At 37.8% G+C, this 20,192-nt stretch overlaps 1 protein-coding gene across 3 annotated transcripts in view; it reads left to right on the forward strand.

The window, feature by feature from the left end:
* CNTNAP5 (contactin associated protein family member 5) overlaps window positions 1–20,192 on the forward strand; it is a 981,662-nt gene that overhangs the window by 492,672 nt on the left and 468,798 nt on the right. For all 3 annotated transcript variants that reach the window (XM_045203156.2, XM_053918555.1, XM_053918556.1), the window contains one exon: window positions 15,841–15,984. In XM_045203156.2, coding sequence (XP_045059091.2) covers window positions 15,841–15,984 — 144 coding nt within the window. The remainder of the gene's footprint in view (window positions 1–15,840; window positions 15,985–20,192) is intronic.

The following is a 20,192-nucleotide window of genomic DNA, read 5'->3' on the forward strand; positions in this document are numbered from 1 at the left end:
TCTCTAGAAAAACTGGAACTCTTCAGCTTTTAAACTTTCACCTTAAAGCCATGTGGAGAAGAGTACTGGGGACTGTTTAAAACAGAAATCTTGTGTTCTGAACACTTTACTATTAACTAGTTGTTAAGTCTGGAAAATGAAAAATCTTAACTTCTGTTACTCAGAAACAACTTTAGAACTCTTATTGGAAGGGATAGATCTAACTAATATCTAAATCTAAAGTGTATTTTATGAATATATTCTTCATTAAATAGAATCTGGGTTACTGATTTGATTTCTGCCATAGTCTCATATGTGCATATATGAGTCCTGGACACAACCAGGTAAAAGGGTGACTGAATTCAGGGCCCCCAGTTTTATAAGTTCTTTATAAATTTTAGATATTAACCCCTTATCAAATATATCAGTGAATATGTTTTCCCATTCCATAGGTTGTCTTTTTGTTGTTGTTGTTGATAGTTTTCTTCACTGTGGAAAAACCTTTCAGATGATGTAATCCCATTTGTTTATTTTTTATTTTATTTCCCTTTCTAAGGAGATATATCTGATAAAGTGCTGCTAGAAACAATGTCCAGGATTTTACTGCCTATGTTTTTTCTAGGATTTTTTAAGGTGTAACATTTAAGTCTTTAATCCACTTTGGATTAATTCTTGTGCATGGTGTAAGAGGATGATCTAGTTTCTTTTTTCTGCATGTATCGGTCCAATTTGCCTAACACCATTTATTGAATAAATTATTTTAAGCCCATTGTATATGATTGTTTCCTCTGTCAAATATTAATTGACTATAAAGGTATGGGTTTATTGATGTTCAACACAAAAAATAAAAAAACAAAAGAAACAATCTAATTTAAAAAATCGCGCAGGACCTGAACAGACTCTTCTCCAAGAAAACACACAGATGGCCAATAGACATATGAAAAGATCCTCAATATCACTAATCATCAGAAAAATGCAAATTAAAACCACAATGAGATATCTCTTCAAACTGGCCAGAATGTCTATCATCAGTAAATCAACAAACAAGTGCTGGCAAGAATGTGGAGAAATGGGAATCCTTTTGCACTGCTGGTGGGAATGGAGATTGTTTGAGCCACTGTGGAAAGCAGTATGGAGATAACCTCAACAAATTAAAAATGGATTTTGACCCAGCAATCCCACTTCTGGGAATGTATCCAAAGGAAATTAAAACAGTAATTCAAAAGAACATAAGCACCTGTATGCTCATTGAAGCATTAATTCCAATCACCAAGATATGGAAGCAGCCCAGGTGTCAATCAGTAGATGAGTGAATAAAACAACTATGGGACATGTACACAATGAAATATTAATTGGCCATAATAAAGAAGAAAATTTTACCCTTTGTGACAGTATGGATGGATCTGGAGTGCATTATGCTAAGTGAAATAAGCCAGTCAAAGAAAGACAAACACCATGTGATTCCATTCATATATGGAATCTAATGAATGAATGGAAACAACAAGCAAAATAGAGACAGACTCATAGATAGAGAATAGGATGACAGCTAAGAGGTAGGGGGTGGAGGGATTGACTAAAAAGAAAAGGGGACTCATGGACATTGACAACAGTGTAGTGATTCTGGGGGAAAGGGGGGAAAAGGTATAAGGTGAATAAAGTGTAATAGAAAAAAATACAATAAAAAATAATGAATTCAGCCACCCAGGTTCTACTGTTCCATTGTCAGAGCCTGTAGTGCTATTCTAGAACTATATCCTACCAAATTCTATATTGTGATTAACTATATTACAAAAATCTATGTTTCTCTTCAAATTTTAGTATAATGTGATAATATTTGGCAAGAAATTATGGTAGTTTTCATTCTTTTCTCTTAAGGGTATCAGTCAGACAGCATAATGACTTTATGTGAAGTATCTACTAGAAAATTGACCACATTACAATGTAAACAGTTGTCTGTGTCTCCTCCCACTTAGACAGCAAACACAGACAAGGGCTCATAGGATCTCTGTCAAACAAATGAAAAGCAGAAATAATGTATTCCTTTGCCTCTCATTAGAATGTTATCCCAGTTCACATCACTCAGCAGGTGTGACTTTCTCCAAATGCTTATAAAGAAGACTATAGTAATTCACATCTCTTCCAGCCTGGAGGAGAATGGCTTCAGAAAAGGGAGATTTTTAGGATCTTAGAGATTTCATTTCTCTGAAATTCTTATAATCACAGAAGACTTTTCTTATCAAGACCATTCAGTGATCCCACTTGCATATGTCTTACAATCACCAAAACTATCAAAATATTTTTTAAAATATATGATTTACATGTTCTTAATACTGAAGAAGCATTTTACAAAATAAAAAAAGTATTCTAATCTCACTTATTAGTAGAAAATATAGATTATCTCAAGCCCTCTAAATATTTAAAATTTCATCTATCTATGTATATATCTTAAAAAGTAAGTTTTAAAGAAAATATGAGACAATATTTTTATAAATATATATTTTGGGAAGTCTTTCTAAGTATGATGTAATTTTTAGAAGCCTGAAAATACAATATATGAACAATTTCATCTATATAAAAATTAAAAATATATTTGTTCACATGATCTTCCACAAAAAATGCATATATGACATCACCTCCCAAATAACTTGAAAATATACTTTAAAATTCAACTAATTTAAAAAATTCTAAATTATTTTTATAAAGTTCAGTAAAAGGAAAAACAGGTAAAGAACTTGAGTATATTAAAAATACAAGTTGTTCTCAAATATATAAAAATATACTCAACTTCACTTAAAAAGAGAAATGCATCGTACAATTATATTTTTAACTTAGATTGCAAAGACCAAAAACTTTATAATGTCAGCATGGACAACAAGAAGCACCAGTATTTCATATGTTGTTTTGGAGGCTGTAATCCAAAAGAAAGGGTGATATCTTTTAAAATTGGAAACACACATTTCAACCCAACAATTCTGTTTCTAGCAATTTACTCTACAATTATAAGCAAATGTGTGCAATGGGCAATATTTTAGGAAAATAAAAAATTAAGACTTCCCTAAAAGTCTACCAAAAGGAGGTTAATAAAACTTTTTTGGTGAGTCCATAGGAAAACAGACCCTCTAATGTGCCAGGTGACCTTACACTGTCCACACAGCCATGAAGTCAACTCCTTGCTGAACAGCTGACCTAGGTCTAGCAAGACAACTGTGAATTCTCCTGACAACACAAGAAATGGAGGCCTGTAAGGAGCAGCTCCAAATCCATCTCACTTGTGCTCCTGCCACATGTTGAGAATATCATAGCAGTTCCTTATCGCCTCCTAGTTTCTGATGAGGCTCTTCCTTCTGCCCTCGGAGAAGAGAGCTGCCCCACAAAGAATTGCTGATCTTTCCAGAATTGGTTCTACAACGGCAGACTCCCACAGCTTGCATTGTTGCTGCCTGACCTGTTTTGTTTTTGTATTGTCTTTTTTGGTGTGTGGGACAGGGACCATGGGCAGTTGTAAGGCTTGACCACTCTCCCCTTTGCTGTCTGGATAAATCAAAAACCATCTGAATTGAAAAGTGGCTCTAAATCCTTTATTTTTACTAGCCCATCAGGCAGGCCTTGAACTTGGGTTCACCATGTTATTCTCTGTGTTTGCTTGAGAAACCCATGTGAGAGTGTTATTCACCCATTAAAAAGAATGAGGTAGCCCTATGTGTTCTGATATAAACCATCACCAATATAAATTATTAAATGGAAAGAAAAATCATTGTGCAGTGCAGGGTAAATACTACCTATCTTTAAAAAAATAGAAAATAATGACTTCCTATAGACTTGAAAGTACAGAGACAGACCAAAATATCTAAAAGGATACTAAAGAGAAGGAAAACGCAGGTATTAAGAGGGTGGGGTCAATGAATAAAGGATCCTGACTTTTTGTTTAATATTGTTTTTAAATATTTTGACTTTTCTATGACATGCAAAAAATTATTTTCAGAGGAAGCCAAGGCAATAGAATATATGACTTAAAATATATTTCTTAGAATTGCTTTTAAAATCTCATCCTCTGATTTTTATTTATAGTCTTTTCCAAAACACGTAACTTATAATGTTATTAAATGTGTACATTTTAATCACATTTCTCATCATATCAGTTTACCCCAGCCATAGAACCTAAACTTGTGACAAGGTTGGAGATATTCTTTGCTATTTTCATTTATTTCTCTAGTATTGTGTCTAGTATATAACACTCAGTAAATATTTGTTAAGTAAATGAAGGAAGCTTCTTTTTGTGAATTATAAAGGATAACTATTTATGCCCTTCCTTCCATAAGAAGTTTCTAATGTTTCTCCCATGCTCAGAAGTCACTGCTTTCTGCCACCTTACTTTAGTTAATATTGCTTCTGTTAAAGCTCAGACATGATTAAAGGACTGGCCAGACACAATACAACTTGTTTATTTGGTGACTGAAATAACTGAAGTTCACTAGGGAAGCTGTCTTCCAGATCATGTGGTAGTATAAATATTACTGATCCTTTTTTTCTTTGGAAAATATGTTGCAAAGCTCAAATAGAAGGCCTACATAGGGGAAAATAAACAGAAGAAATAAAATAAGGGGAAAATGAGCAGATGCAAAGTGAAAGTAAAAAGAAAAAAATGGAAAGAAAAGTTCTTATTTTGAACAGTATTTTGTGATTTTGTTTAATCCCTTAAGCAGCCTTGTGAAGTAGATTATTATGTTCTATATCATATACATAAAACCAAGACAGGATAGACTGATGCATAACCCACCCCTATTCCCTAATAGCCAGAGTAAGAAACACAGGATTTGAGCCCAGGTCTGTGTGGCCATTGGACTGGAGATCCTTCTGGTAACCAGGCTTTCTCTCTGAAGGAGGGGTAATCCCTCAAAGTACAATCAGGTTCTTGCCCTTATCCTGCTTCTGCATAAATTCAAGTCTTGAAATCACATTATACAGGGCCATTATTTATTTCTAGTTTTAAAATTAGGATGTGATTTGTGGACTTGATAATTTTATGTTTGCTCAACTTTTATAGCAATGAAATGGAACATAAAGACTGACCTTAAATATGTATTGAAAGTAAAGTAATTGTGTAGAGCATGAGTGAGGAAATATTTCATTACCAGTATTATACACACACAAAACATCATTTTTATTAACAAGAACTAAAAAAAATAAACTTCATGTTCTCATTTACTATCAAGGTGGTAGAATAGGTTTTAATTATCTATTAAGATATTGGAGGCTTGCTAAATTTGGGCTAAATTATTGTAATCATCAGTGGAACAGCATAAAGTTAGCCAGGCTCCCTCCAGTTGCATGCTTGTAGGTCCTGAGGCAAGTGTGCAAATGGAGTCCCACATATTGAAAGTTTAAATATTTAAAGTGTTAAAAATAAGCTAACAAACTTTTGAATAAAATATTCTCTTCTCTCTACTTTGACAGATGTACCTTGACAAATATATCCCACATGCCCAAGCCCTGTCCATACTGTAAGCAGCTGCTCTGTGGCCACACCACAGCCCTTAGGCGCATTGTCCACCAACAGGAGGACAGACTGGGAAGAAAACAAATTGTGCAGTGCCTCACAGCAGTTTCAGAGCTGTTTAGGGAGGGAGCGCTGAGATGCTGTAGAGGAAGACGAAGGTTTAAAAAAGTCCTTACCCCCTTGGCTCCAAACACCCTCTCCTGTGGGGCAGGATGAAACCTGAGGATTGCCCCAATGGGATTCTCTACAATATCAGTTTTTAGCAGGAGTGCCTCTTGCCTGGTTGCATGAGGGAGACTGAATTTTGGATTTCCAATGAGTTCTTTGCTTGAATGTTGAAATACACATGATTTAACCCATTGTTTAAATAACCTAAGGTAAAAATATTGTACTTTTATTCATACAAAATTATAAATATATGTCGAACCAATCAGGCTGTATCAGCACCTGATTTTTGTGAGTCTGTAAAAAGATACCTATTTGGAGACAGGAACCATAGGCTAGCAGTTGATCGGATTTGGGCCCAGAGCAACACTAACAATAATAAAAAAAGAAGTCTTGCTACAGCCAGTAAAGTTCCAACCTGTATTCAGGTGTAAAATTTGCTCTGTAGCTTGAGAACATAGGGTTGTTCTAGCACAGAAAGTAGGAGGATCTGGTTTATGCTTTTGATAAAACAGTGGTGATTTCTGCTGCTGCATGGTACACCCCCCTCCCTCCCTTCCCCACAGGCAGACTACAGAGACTTGCCAAATTGTGTGTGGCAGTTTGTGTAAGACTAAGGGTGTCCTGGGGATGTGGCACTTTCAGTTTTAAAAATGGGAAAGAAGCTCTTCCTTAAATGCTTTGTAAAATTTGTCTGTGAAACCATCTGGTTCAGGGCTTTTGTGTGCCGGGAGTTTTTTGATTACAGTTCCAATTTTGTCAGCTATTATTGGTCTGTTGAGGCTTTCTGCTTCTTCTTGATTCAGTTTTGCAAGATTATATTTTTTAAGAAAATTGTCCATTTCTTCTAGGTTTTCAAATTTCTTCGCATATAGTTCTTCATAGTGATTTCTTATAATCCTTTATGTTTCTGTGGTATCAGTTGTAATCTCTCCTTTTTCATTTCTGATTGTGTTTATTTGGATCCTGTGTCTGTCTTCCTTGATGAGTCTGCTTAAAGGCTTGTCAGTTTTGTTTATCTTTTTAAAGAACCAGTTCCTGGATTCATGGATTCTTAGAATTGTGCTTTTAGTCTCTCTGTCATTTAATTCTGCTCTAATCTTGGTTATTTCCTTCCTTGTACTTGCTCTGGGCTGTCTTTGTTGTTCTTTGAGTTCTTGTAGGTGTATGGTTAGGTTGTTTGTTTGAAATGTTTCTGTCTTTTTTAGGTAGGCCTGTATCGCTATGAACTTCTCTCTCAGGACAGCCTTTGCTGTGTCCCATAAGTTTTGGATTGTTGTGAGTTCATTTTCATTTTTTCCAGAAACTTTTTGATTTCTTCTTCGATCTCATGGATAAAAGACTTAAATATAAGTCGTGACATATAATAAAAATAAAAAAATAAATATAAAACTACTATAGGAAAACAAAGTCAGGAGAATCTCAGATATTCCATGCTGTGATATTTTCATCAATATGTTCCCTAGAGCAAGGGACATAAAGGAAACAGTAAACAGATGGGATCTCATCTGAATAAAACGTTTCTGTACTGCTAAGGAAAGCAACATTAAAATGAAAAGAGAACCAACTGAATGGGAAAACATATTTGTCAATAACACCTCAGACAAGGAATTGATCTGCAGTATATATGAAGTATTCACAGGAGTCCACTCCAGGAAGACAAACAATCCAATTAAAAAAAATGAGCAAAAGACCTAAAAAGATACTTCTCCAAGGAGGAAATACAGAGGGCCCAGAGACATATGAAAAGATGCTCAGCATTGCTAGCCATAAGAGAGATGCAAATTAAAACCACAATGAGATACCACTTCACACCAGTGAGAATGGCCATCATAATCAAAACAACAAATGGCAAGTGTTGGAGAGGATGTGGAGAAAAGGGAACCCTAGTGCACTTTTGGTGGGATTGCAGACCGGAGCAGCCACTGTGGAAAACACTATGGAATTTCCTCAGAAAACTAAAAATGGTACTGCTTTTGAACCCAGAAATTCCACTGCTGGAATTATATTCTAAGAACACTGAAATACCAATCCAAAAGAACCTATGTACCCCAATGGTCATAGGAGCAAAATTTACAATAGCCAAGTGCTGGAAGCAACCTAAGTGCCCATCAGTAAATGAGTGGATCCAAAAACTATGGTACAATTACCCGAAGGAATACTTTGTAGCAGGAAGAAAAAAGGGGCTCATACCCTTTGTGACAGCATGCATGGAACTGGAGAGCATTATGCTAAGAGAAATGAGCCTGGTGGTGAAGAAAAATACCATATGATCTCACCTGCAAGTGGAACCTAATCAGTAAAAACACACAAACAAGCAAAATATAACCAAAGACATTGAAATTAAGAATAAACTGAGAGTAACCAGAGCGGAGGTGGGAAAGGATAATGGGGGAGGGGGGGGAGAAGGGTTTTCAGGAACAACTATAAAGGACACATTGACAAAACCAAGGGGGGTGGGATCGGGGAGGGAAATGGGCATGGCTGGGGTGAGGGTGATCAGTGAAGGGAAAATGGAGACAACCGTACTTGAACAACAATAAAATTTTTAAAAATTAATAAAATAAAAAATGGGATTGGGGAAGATGGCGGCGAGATAGGTGGGAGCACAGTCCACTTCCCCTCAACACCAGTGAAACACCTAGCTGATCTGAGGAGCAGAGTGAACAAACAACGGTATTCCAGCATATATGAACATCGGAGACCAAAGACAGAGGACATTGAAAGATCTGACAGTAAGAAGAGTGCTTAAGGACAAAAAGGTCCCTGGGACCAGCACGGGGACCAGGGCGGCTGAAGCCACCGCCCAGGTGCAGGGTCTGCTGCAGGATTCTTGGGAGAAAGCCAGGCTGAGCTGTGTGAGCAGCCAGGTGCTTGATTGCACCAGGGGGGCTTGAATAGGAAGAATTTCTTAAAATGAAAATAGAGGCACTCAGGGGCTAGTGAGAGAACTCTCCACAGCAGCCTCAGACGCTTGCGCTCCTCCCCCCTCAGCCCCTGGACTGTGAATGCAGGATAAGCAGCCCTGGTGCTCACCTGAAGCCCGGTTGCGCACACCCAGATTAGAGGACTGGGGGCCCACACCTGAAACCCCATCTGGCCGCCCACACCTGAAACCCAGGTGGGGTGCCCACACCTGAAACTTCGGGTGGGTGTGCAACGAGAACAGAGGCTAGCTGCCCCACACACAGGCCCAAGGTGGCAGACTAGCCAGCCATGAGACTCAGGCCCAAAGCAGCAAATCAACAGATCAACAGCCTGGCTGCCTGCTAGGGACCACACCTAAAAGCACCGGTTCTGAAAACTCCTATGGTGCCCCTGCCCACAGAGCCCTGCAGGGACTACTGGCTCTCTAGGACTAAGGCAGAACAACCAGCAGAAGGGAGCTGCAGGGCTAGGGGAGACTGCATTCCCCGGAAAGACTCGACCCAGTAGGGGGCTGAACTACCCCATAGCAGCACCGAGAGCCCCTAGCATCTAAGACAGCAAAGAGCAAGAAGGGGGAGTGTGAGTTGCCCCTAATTGGTGCACCTCAAGGACAGTACAATTGGTGAACTAAAGGCCTAGTGGGGAGCAGAAGGACCCTGAGGAACTGGACTGGAGGCTGAACAACAGCGGAGAGTGTGGCTCAGGAAGGGAGAAGAGTGAAACCAAGCCTTCCAACCACCCCCTCCCTTTTCACAGACAAGAAGACCAGCAGAACTAACCTGACCGGTTTAAAGCCAGCAAAACACTTTTTTTTTTCTTTTTTCTTTCCTCCTTTCCCCCTGAATTCCTTCTTCCTTTCTATCCTTCTTTCTTTTTTTATTCCTTCTTCCTTCCATCCTTTACCTTTTATTCCTTCTTCCTGCCTACTTTTATATATACTTTTGTTTTAATTTTTCTTAAAATTTGTTCTTATCTTGCCTCCAATCTTTCTTTATTCCTTCTTCATTCCTTCCTTTCCTTATCTATTCCTGTTTTCCCTCCTTCCCTTCTTTTTTTTTTCTTCCCCCCCTCCTTTCTCTTTTACCCACAGGTGAGACAATAAAACCCGGAGTGTTGAAAAGAAGAGAGTTAGACCTAGTTACACCCATAAACATCAGCTCAACATCAGTAAGCACAGGAGACTAAGGAGACAGCACCACTGAATCCCATTGGCATTCTACCATAGAAGTTCATAACATAAACCCAGGGAAACAGAATACGTCAACTTAAGAAGCAGAGGCTAACAAGAAGAGTCTCAAAAACAATGGGAAGACAAAGTAACAATCCCCAAATGAAAGGAAAGTAGGAAGCCTCAGAATGAATGCTCACTGAAGAAGAGGCAACTCAACTATCAGATACTGAGTTCAAAGCAATGGTTATCAGGAAGCTCACTGAGCTCACAGAGAAGTACAAGAAACTACAGGGAAACTACAATGAAATCACTGCAAACTATATTAACATGAAAAAGGAAATAGAAACTATGAACGAGGGCCAAGAGGAAATGAAGAATACAATTTCTGAATTGAAAAACACAGTAGAAGGAATGAAAAGCAGACTTGATGAAGAAGAGGATCAGATCAGTGAGCTGGAAGACAAAGTAGAAAAAAAACACCGAGAAAGAGCAAGAAAAGGAAAAGAGGCTCAGAAAGAATGAAGAGGGATTAAGGGAAATGCAGGACAACATGAAACGTAACAATATCCGTATAATAGGAATACCAGAAGGAGAAGAAGAAGAGCAAGGGATAGAAAACCTGTGTGAAAATGTAATGATGGAATATTTCCCTAATCTGAAGAGAGAAAAAGTAAGCAAATCCAGGAAACACAGAGAGTCCCAAACACGAGGACCCAAAGAGGCATACTGCAAGACATATCATAATTAAAATGGCAAACTTCCAAGACAAAGAAAGGACCTTAAAGGCAGCAAGGGAGAAACAGGAAGTAACATATAAGGGAGCCCCAATAAGGTTAGCAACTGACTTCTCAATGGAAATGCTCCAAGACAGAAGAGAATGGCAAAAAATATTCCAAGTAATAAGAACCAGAGGCCTGCAACCAAGACTACTTTACCCAGCAAGGCTCTCAATCAATATAGAAGGCCAAATAAAGAGTTTCCCAGACAAAAGAAGTCTAAAAGAATATACTTCCACCAAACCAGCTCTGCAAGAGATGCTAAAGGGAATACTTTAAGGAAAGGAAGGAAAAGATAAAGACAGAGGAACACAGGTACGAAAAAAGGCAATGAATAACTACCTATCGATAATAACCTTAAACGTAAATGGATTAAGTGCTCCAATCAAAAGACATAGAATTGTTGAATGGATAAGAAAACATGACCCACACATATGCTGCCTACAAGAAACCCATCTCAGGACAAAAGACTTACGCAGACTGAAAGTGAATGGATGGAAACAAATTTCCCAAAGCAAACAGACAGGATAAAAAAGCACGAGTGGCAATACTCATATCAGACAAAATAGACTTCCAAAGAAGGGCCATAAAGAGAGACGCAGAAGGTCACTTCATAATACTCAAAGGAAGAATCCACCAAGAAGACATAAACATTATAAATATATATGCGCCCATCATAGGAGCACCCAAATACATAAAGAAAATCTTGGAGTACCTCAAGAAAGATATCGACAGTAACACAATTATAGTAGGGGACTTTAACACCCCACTGTCAAAAATGGACAGGTTTTCTAAACAAAATATCAAGAAGAATATTGTGTCACTTATCAATACCCTAGATGAAATGGACTTAATTGATATATATATAGAGCTTTTCATCCCAAAGAAGCAAAATACACATTCTTTTCAAGTATACATGGACTTTTTCAAAGATAGACCACATGATAGGACACAAAACAAGCCTCAACAAATTCAAGAAAATTGAAATCATATCAAGCATCTTCTCTCACCACAAGGGACTGAAACTAGAAACCAACCCGAAAGGAAAAAACCCAAAACACTGATAACCATGGAGACTGAATAGCATGCTATTAAACAATGGTGAATGGGCCAAGAATGAGATTAGGGAAGAAATCAAAAAGTTTCTGGAAGCAAATGAAAATAAACTCAGAAAAACCCAAAACCTATGGGACACAGCAAAGGCAGTCCTGAGAGGGAAGTTCATAGCAATACAGGCCTACCTTCATAAGATAGAAACATTTCAAACAAACAACCTAACCCAATGCCTACAAGAACTCCAGGAAGAACAACAAAGACAGCCCAGAGCAAGCAGAAGGAAGGAAATAACCAAGATCAGAGCAGAGTTAAATGACATAGAGAGTAAAAGCACAATTCTAAGGAACAATGAATCCAGGAGCTGGTTCTTTAAAAAGTTAAAGAAAAATTGACAAGCCTCTAAGTAGGCTCCTCAAGAAAAAAAGGGAGAGGATCCAAATGAACACAATTAGAAATGAAAGAGGAGAGATTACAATTGATTCCACAGAAATACAAAGGATTGTAAGAAATTACTACGAAGAACTGAATGCCAAGAAATTTGAGAACCTAGGTGAAATGGACACATTCCTAGAAAAATATAATCTTCCAAAACTGATTGAAGAAGAATCCGAAAACCTGAACAGAGCAATAACAGCAGACAAAATTGAAGCATTCATCAAATAACTCCCAACACACAAAAGCCTTGGACCAGATGGTTTCACAGGAGAATTCTAAAAAGCATTTATGGAAGAGATAACCCCCATCCTTCACAGACTATTCAAAAAAAAATCAAACTGATGGAAGACTCCGAAACTCTTTTTATGAAGCCAGCATCATCCTAATCCCAAAACCAGATAAAGACACAAAGAAGAAAGAGAACTCAGGCCAATATCTCTGAAGAACATAGCTGCTAAAATTCTCAGCAAAATATTCGCAAACCGCATCCAGCAATACATTAAAAAGATCATCCACCATGACCAAGTGGGATTCATCCCAGGGATGCAAGGATGGTACAATATTCGCAAATCAATAAACAGAATACATCACATCAACAACTGCAAAGACACAAAATAGATGTGATTTCCATATCAATAGATGCAGAAAAAGCATTTGATAAGATACGGAACCCATTTCTGAAGAAAACATTCAGCAAAGTGGGAATAGAGGAAGCATTCCTCAACATCATAAAGGCCATATATGAGAGACCTACAGCCAACATCATACTCAATGGACAAAAAATTAGAGCTTTCCCACTAAGAGCAAGAACAAGACAAGGATGCCCTCTCTCACCACTCCTATTCAACATAGTATTGGAAGTCCTAGCCACAGCAATCAGACAAGAGAAAGAAATAAAAGGCATCCAAATTGGAAAGGAGGAAATGAAACTGTCACTCTTTGCAGATGACATGATAGTGCACCTGGAAAATCCTATAGATTCCACCAAAAAACTACTCGACCTAATAAATGAATTTGGCAAAAGAGCTGGATACAATGTCAACACTCAGAAATCAAAGGCATTCCTGTATGCCAACAACAAAACTGCAGAAACAGAAATCAGGAAAAAAATCCCATTTGATATAGCAACAAGAAAAATAAAGTACCTAGGAATAAACCCAACGAAGGAGGCAAAAGACCTGTACTCTGAAAACATCAAAACACTGAAGAAAGAAATGAAGGAAGACACAAACAAATGGAAGCATGTACCATGCTCATGGATTGGAAGAATTAACATCATCAAAATGGCCATACTACCCAAAGCAATCTATAGATTCAATGCAATTCCTTTTAGAGTACCCATGACATATTTCACAGATATAGAACAAACATTTCAGAAATTTATATGGAACCATAAATGACCCCGAACAGCTGCAGCAATTGTGAGAAAGAAGAACAAAGCAGGAGGGATCAAAATTCCTGATATCAAACTGTATTACAAGGCCACTGTCATCAAAACAGCCTGTTACTGACATAAAAACAGGCACATAGACCAGTGGAACTGAACAGTGAACCCAGAAATAAACTCAAGTCTTTTTGGTTAATTAATATTTGACAAAGGAGGCAGGAGCATAAAATGGAGCAAAAACATCCTCTTCAACAGATGGGGTTGGGAGATCTGGACAGCTTTGTGCAAAAAAAATGAAACTCGATCACCAACTTACTCCATACACAAAAATAAACTCAAGATGGGTAAAAGACTTAAATATAAATAATAACACCATGAAAGTCCTAGACGAAAGCATTGGCAGGAAAATCTCAGACATTCCACGCAGCAACATCCTAACAGACATGTCCCCTAAAGCAAGGGACATAAAGGAAAGAATAAACAAATGGGACCTCCTCAAAATAAAAAGCTTCTGCATGGCTAAAGAAAACAGCACCAAATTACAAAGAGAACCAACAGTATAGGAAAACATATTTGCTAATGATACCTCAGACAAGGGCCTGATCTCCAAAATGCATAAAGAACTCCTATGTCTCTACTCTGGGAAGAAAAACAACCAATTAAAAAATGGGCAAAGGACTTGAACAGACACTTCTCGAAGGAAGACATACAGAGGGCCCAGAGACATATGAAAAGATGCTCAGCATCACTAGCCATCAGAGAGATGCAAATTAAAAGCACAATGAGGTACCATCTCACACCAGTCAGAGTGGCCAACATAAACAAATCCACAAACAAATTTTGGAGAGGATGCAGAGAAAAGAGAACCCTAGTGCACTGTTGGTGGGAATGCAGACTGGTGTGGCCACTGTGGAAAACAGTATGGAATTTCCTGAGACAACTAATAATGGAACTTCCCTTCGACCCAGCAATTCTGATACTGGGATTATACCCTAAGAACCCTGAAACACCAATGAAAAAGAACCTGTGCACCCCAATGTTCATAGCAGCACAATTTACAATAGCCAAGTACTGGAAGCAACCTAAGTGCCCATCAGCAAACGAGTGGATCCAAAAGCTATGGTATATTTACACAATGGAATTCTCCGCAGCAGAGAGAAAGAAGGAGCTTATATCCTTTGCAACAGCATGGATGGAACTCAGAGCATTATGTTAAGTGAAATAAGCCAAGCGGTGAGGGACAAATACCATATGATCTCACCTTTAAGTGGAACATAATAAATAGAAGAAAAATGGAAACAAAATATAACCAGAGACATTGAAGTTAAGAGCAATCTAACAATGGTCAGGGGGTAGTGGTGAGGGGACAGTGAGGAGAGGGGATTATAGGAACTACTATAAAGGACACATGGACACATTCAAGGGGGAGGGTGGATGTGGGGGAGGGAGGGGGTTTCAGCTGGGGTGGGGTGGGGAGATGGGGAGAAAAGGCACACAATTGTAATTGAATAACAATACAAAATTAAAATTTAAAAAATACATGGTAAGTCAATAATAAAAAAGAAATAATCCAATTAAAAATAATAAAATAAAAATAAAGAATTAAAAATGGGAAAGTATCAGGCAAACTAGGATACATAGTTCACCTTAGCCTGATGCCTGATTCATTGAGAGGGTTACTCTATTGAACCAGAAATAGAAACTAGAGGCAAGACAGTGTGTATAAGGTATGAAAAATGGGGCTTTAGACTGAAGGGTTGAAGGTCCAGCACTCCTACCTCTTAACTGAACAGACTTAGTCAAAGTGCTATATCATTGACCTCATACTTTACATCCATTTATAACTCTCTCATTTTTATTAAACATTATTCTTATTTCCCATTTTATCAAAATATTTAATACCACTATTGACAAATAAGCGAGATTCCATGATATTAATTCTTGATTATTTCCTTTAAAAAACAATATGGGCTATTTGAAATGTTTCCTATTTTCATCTTTACGAAAAATAATTTGTGACTATGCACATAAGTTTCTTGATATGATGCAGGTAGCTGAATAGAGGTATATTTTGTTGATCATTTGGCTTTAGTTTGGCCATATTCTCTCAGAAGTTAGGATCAGAGACAAATATAAACATGTTGATTTTATTTTATTTTTTTCTTCCTCTCTAAAATACTGTTTATTTAGTATTTAAAAAGTGCAGAAAGGAAGTGAGTGTTTTTTAAAGTAAACTCTTAAAAAGCAATCAATTACAGTTGTTTTTACATGGGCTAATCAGTATTCTTTTAAATGTGTAATCAAGTAGCATCTGTAAATGTTTGAGACACTTTGCTCATACATACAACTGAATCTACTGAATTCACTTACTTTCCTTTCCTGTTCCTTTAGAACTTACAACTAAGTTGCTTTATTTTGTTTTGTCTTTTTTCTTCTCCTCATAAAGCTTAGTTTTGGAGGAATCCCAGTACCAGGCAAACCTGGAACCTTTTTAAAGAAAAACTTCCAGGGATGTATTGAAAACCTTTACTACAATGGAGTCAACATAATTGACCTTGCTAAAAGACGAAAGCATCAGATTTACATCGTGGTAAGTCACCATCTTTAAAGCTTGACAGTTTCTAACCTTGTACATATCCCACCATTGGTACCTTTTCACAATAGGTTTATAACACCATTTTAGAGGTCCCATCGGCCTTCCGTGGCAAGCAGGATGAGATGCAGGGATTGGGTCAGTGTGGCCTGCATCATTGGGAGAAACAAATACACTAGAGGTGCCTGGACAATTTCATGTTCCTGGCTGTGAAGTTGTGCAGAAGCTGCAGGTAAGTTCTGCTGTCTGCACTGGGCTAACATGATTCTCTTTATTGACTATGGGAAATGAAACAATAGAACCAGAGACTGGGTTAAACTCTTATTGTTGATATTTAAAACAGGGCATTTTGAATAAGAGGTTAAACTTCATGTGTTTTTGAGATTCCCTGCTCAGCATTTACCATGCTGGAAAGTTAAATAATTTTGAATTAATGAGTATTTGTGTTCTCCAACTGAGCATGCATTTTATGAGGGCCTGGCCTGTCTTCTTTTTTGTCACTAGTGCATTCACAACACCCACCAGAGTGCCTTACACATGATTGGTACTCTGTAATGCTATTTTCATCTATAATTGTGGAGTAGTCTATTTCTTTTTTTAAGATTTTATTTATTTATTTTTAAAGAGAGGGGAAGGGGAGGAGAAATAGAGGGAGAGAAACATCAATGTGTGTTGCCTCTTGTGCACCCCGCACTGGGGACCTGGCCTTCAACTCATGCATGTTCCCAGACTGGGTATCGAACCAGCAATGCTTTGGTTCACAGGCATGAGATCAATCCACTGAGCTATACCAGCCAAGGAAAAAGTTTTGGAGTAGTCTATTTCTCCTTCAAGTTCTAGCAGTTTTTACATCACTTATGGTAAAGCCTTGTGGTTTGGTACATACACAGTAAAGATTGCTATGTCTTCTGAATGGATTGGCCATTTTATCCATGCATAATGTTCCTCTCTGTCTATGATAACTTTCTTTTCTTGTTATCATTGGACTGTAGTAAAAGTACTGACTCTCCACTAAGCCATCTCTGATGCTAACCCTTAAAGGATTGGGTGGGGTTCCTCAATACTGCCATGCGAATTCCAGGCTCTGCTAGATATCTGGTCTCCACTGATACTCCAGGGAGAGGTTTGTTACATTCTGGCAAGGATTAACATCCAGGCTCCCTATTTAGTCATCTCTGACACCTAGCTGGAAGCTTTGGGTACCTGTTATAGCATGAGTGGATAGTGGCGGGACCATAGTTTTTTCTATGGGGCTTGGCTGGCATAAATTTTATTGTCTAAAGGTGCTCTGACTTACTATGCTTCCTTTTCCTAGTCCTTTGATTACAGAGAACAGACTTCTAATGGTGATTTTTTTTCTGCTCCAATTGTTCTCTCTGGGTTGCTAGCTTCTTTGCCAACAAGTTTAAGATATTTAAGGCCAAAATAAAATCTAGGGAATTTACCACTGTTGTTCTTTGGGTCTCAATATCACTATATACACTGGCTTTAATCTCACTGCCATTCAGATTCTTATTAGTTTTATCTTCCAAATAATGTCTAGGGTTTTTAAGTTGTACTTAGTGGTAGAAATAAGGAAAATCACACTACTTAATCTTTCCAGAAGCAGAAGTCCCTTAAACTGACATTCTTCTAAAACCCATGATAAGAGTAGGTCATTCTTTCCATCATTGATAGGAAAAATCTGGCTCTCTTTTCAGTTTGGTCATTGGACTGTCTGGTCACACTGACATTTAAATGAACTTTATGTTTATTTTTTGATAAGTATAAACTATAATGGATATTTTCAATTTGGGGGTTCCATAAGTTAACACATTTTTAATGGGGTATTGGATTCCATGGTGTGAGGCAGGGTTGCTTGGGGGAAATAACACTTGGGTTAAAGTTTGACAACATTTTAAAAGGTTTGAGCCAAATGTCTGACTCTGTTAGTTCTGAAGAGTAATGATGGTGCTAAGTAGGGTTTAGTTCCCTGGCTGTGGCTCTAGGAGATCCTCTGCCATTACTTAGTCCTTCTTTGACTCATGACGATTTTGACACCCACATGTGCTTAGGTTGCCCATCTTCTAATTAAGCTAAACACTAGATTGCTAGTGATGGTTTTCTTGAGTTTAGATCAGGAGACTGGGCCCTGTACCCACCCATTCCCCAATATTATTCCCAGGAAATATTTTATAGTGTACCAGTTTCATTGAGTTCTACCTTCTAATGCAGTGGGGTCATATACTAGGAGTTTAGCTTAGATTAGTGTCATGGCCATCAACACATCTGAATGGTGGGCAGCACTACCTGCCACTGTGCTAAGAATTTGCAGAGCAATTTGAAAACAAGGAGCTTGGTAAACATTGCTCACCTTCATTGCTTATATACTGGGGTTCTTTGAAAGCATGAGAGACTGAGATTTAGATGTAAATAAGATCTCTATAGCAACATTTGTAGAAGAAATCTCCATAGATATTATGCATTAGACAATATTTTAATGATGAGCTATACTAGATAACTCACTGAGCACACAGTGCAGAAAAAGAGAAATAAGGGAGAACGAGGAGAAAAAAACATGCATTTCTAAATATTGGCAGAGTTATCATCTCCTTTTCTGAGAGAATCATTAAATAAAACTTTAATAAGTGTTTTGTTGATTATAAACTACTGTATCACTTGCCAAGTTTCCTAAAACCTTGCTAGCATATTTTGTTCTTCAAATTGTTAATATGAAGCACAAAGAATCCATTTAGCATTAATGTACTTGGAAAAAAAAACCAAGAAAACTGTTTTACTTTATAGGTTAACAAGCTTTAGTTTTAACCTTCACAATGTAAAGGGGGGATAAACATTATTTTTCTCCCAAATTACTTTCATTACCTTGCTTAACTGAGAATTCACATCAATATACACCGTCTTTTTTTCCTTATTCCTTAGAACTCAATGTTGAAAGAACTGGTTTGTACTGTTAATTACAAGTACAGTCTTTTATTCCTCTAGTCAGGCTTAAAATTTCCCCAAAGATAATGTATCAGCTACAAAATCAGCTTTGCTCCAAGTCACTGAGTCACTGCTGTGCTAAGTGAGGACTTTAGAAAGAGATGGTGCTTTGGTCCTTTTCCAGTGTTTACAGGCTCTCTCACAGTTATTGGGTCTTAGGGATTTCAAAGTTTAGCAGGGGACTTGAGGAGCCAACAAATAAGGCAACAAGTATATGGTAATACCGATGAATTACAAGATGAGATTTCAGGCTCAAGGGAGAAAAGGCCTTGGTTCATCCAGCATGGACCTCTCCAGCAGGCTGCATTCAGGCAGCATCCAAAATGCAATTTGTCATTCCTTTCTTGTGGGACCTGTCCATTCCCTGGATATTTAACAACAGTTCCATGGGGATAATTCCATTTAGTCCTTACAGCTCGATTTAACTACAAGGTGATCCTCTCCCTCCCAAAATGCAGTAAAACTAACAGCTTAAAATAGACATAAAAATACCTCATTACTCTTCCTCAAATCTTTCTTCCTATGCTAAATACTACAATACAATAAACACTCAGGAAGTAAATGGCCCATTGAAATGTGTGTGCAGTACCTGTAATGTGAATTATTATATAAATAAGAAATGTACTGCCCTGCTAGTTTGTTGAAAATGATTAATTATATACTTTCCATTTTATAATAAAAGATGCTTTCTCTGAGCTCTCCTATCCGGTGTTATGTCAGCTCTCCCAGAGGCAAGGGTAGCTATGTGACTGTCTAGGAATTGGCTGTGGTCTTACCTACTTACTTTATTGTAGATCTTAAAATTATTGTTTTTCTTTATTTAAAAGAAGAGGATGGCAAAAATGCTCATGTTACTGTATTTTGTCTTCAATAGAAGGGAGAAAAAATTAAAATGGTTAATAACAAGACTATGGTTACAAATTGGCTTTGGAGCTAACTGACCATGTCAATTCACTGTTGTCCCTTTTCCCCAAAATAATTAAAATCAAGGACCTGGATGTCCAGTGGCCAATAGTAAGCATTTATAATGATAACCATGTCCTTATGGCTAAAGTTGCTAAACAGTCCCAAAATGTGTTTCCATTCAGTCTAGAAGGAAGCCTCACAGTCCTCTCAACCCTCTGTTCCTGGCAGCACTGGAAGTGACATGATAGTAGATGAACTGCTTAAGTTTATAGTCCCCAATCCATGCTCACGCAGCTATGAGGCCTTGAGCAACTTAC

Source organism: Desmodus rotundus, chromosome 2, assembly GCF_022682495.2.
Source record: "Desmodus rotundus isolate HL8 chromosome 2, HLdesRot8A.1, whole genome shotgun sequence".
Taxonomy (NCBI): Eukaryota; Metazoa; Chordata; class Mammalia; order Chiroptera; family Phyllostomidae; genus Desmodus; species Desmodus rotundus.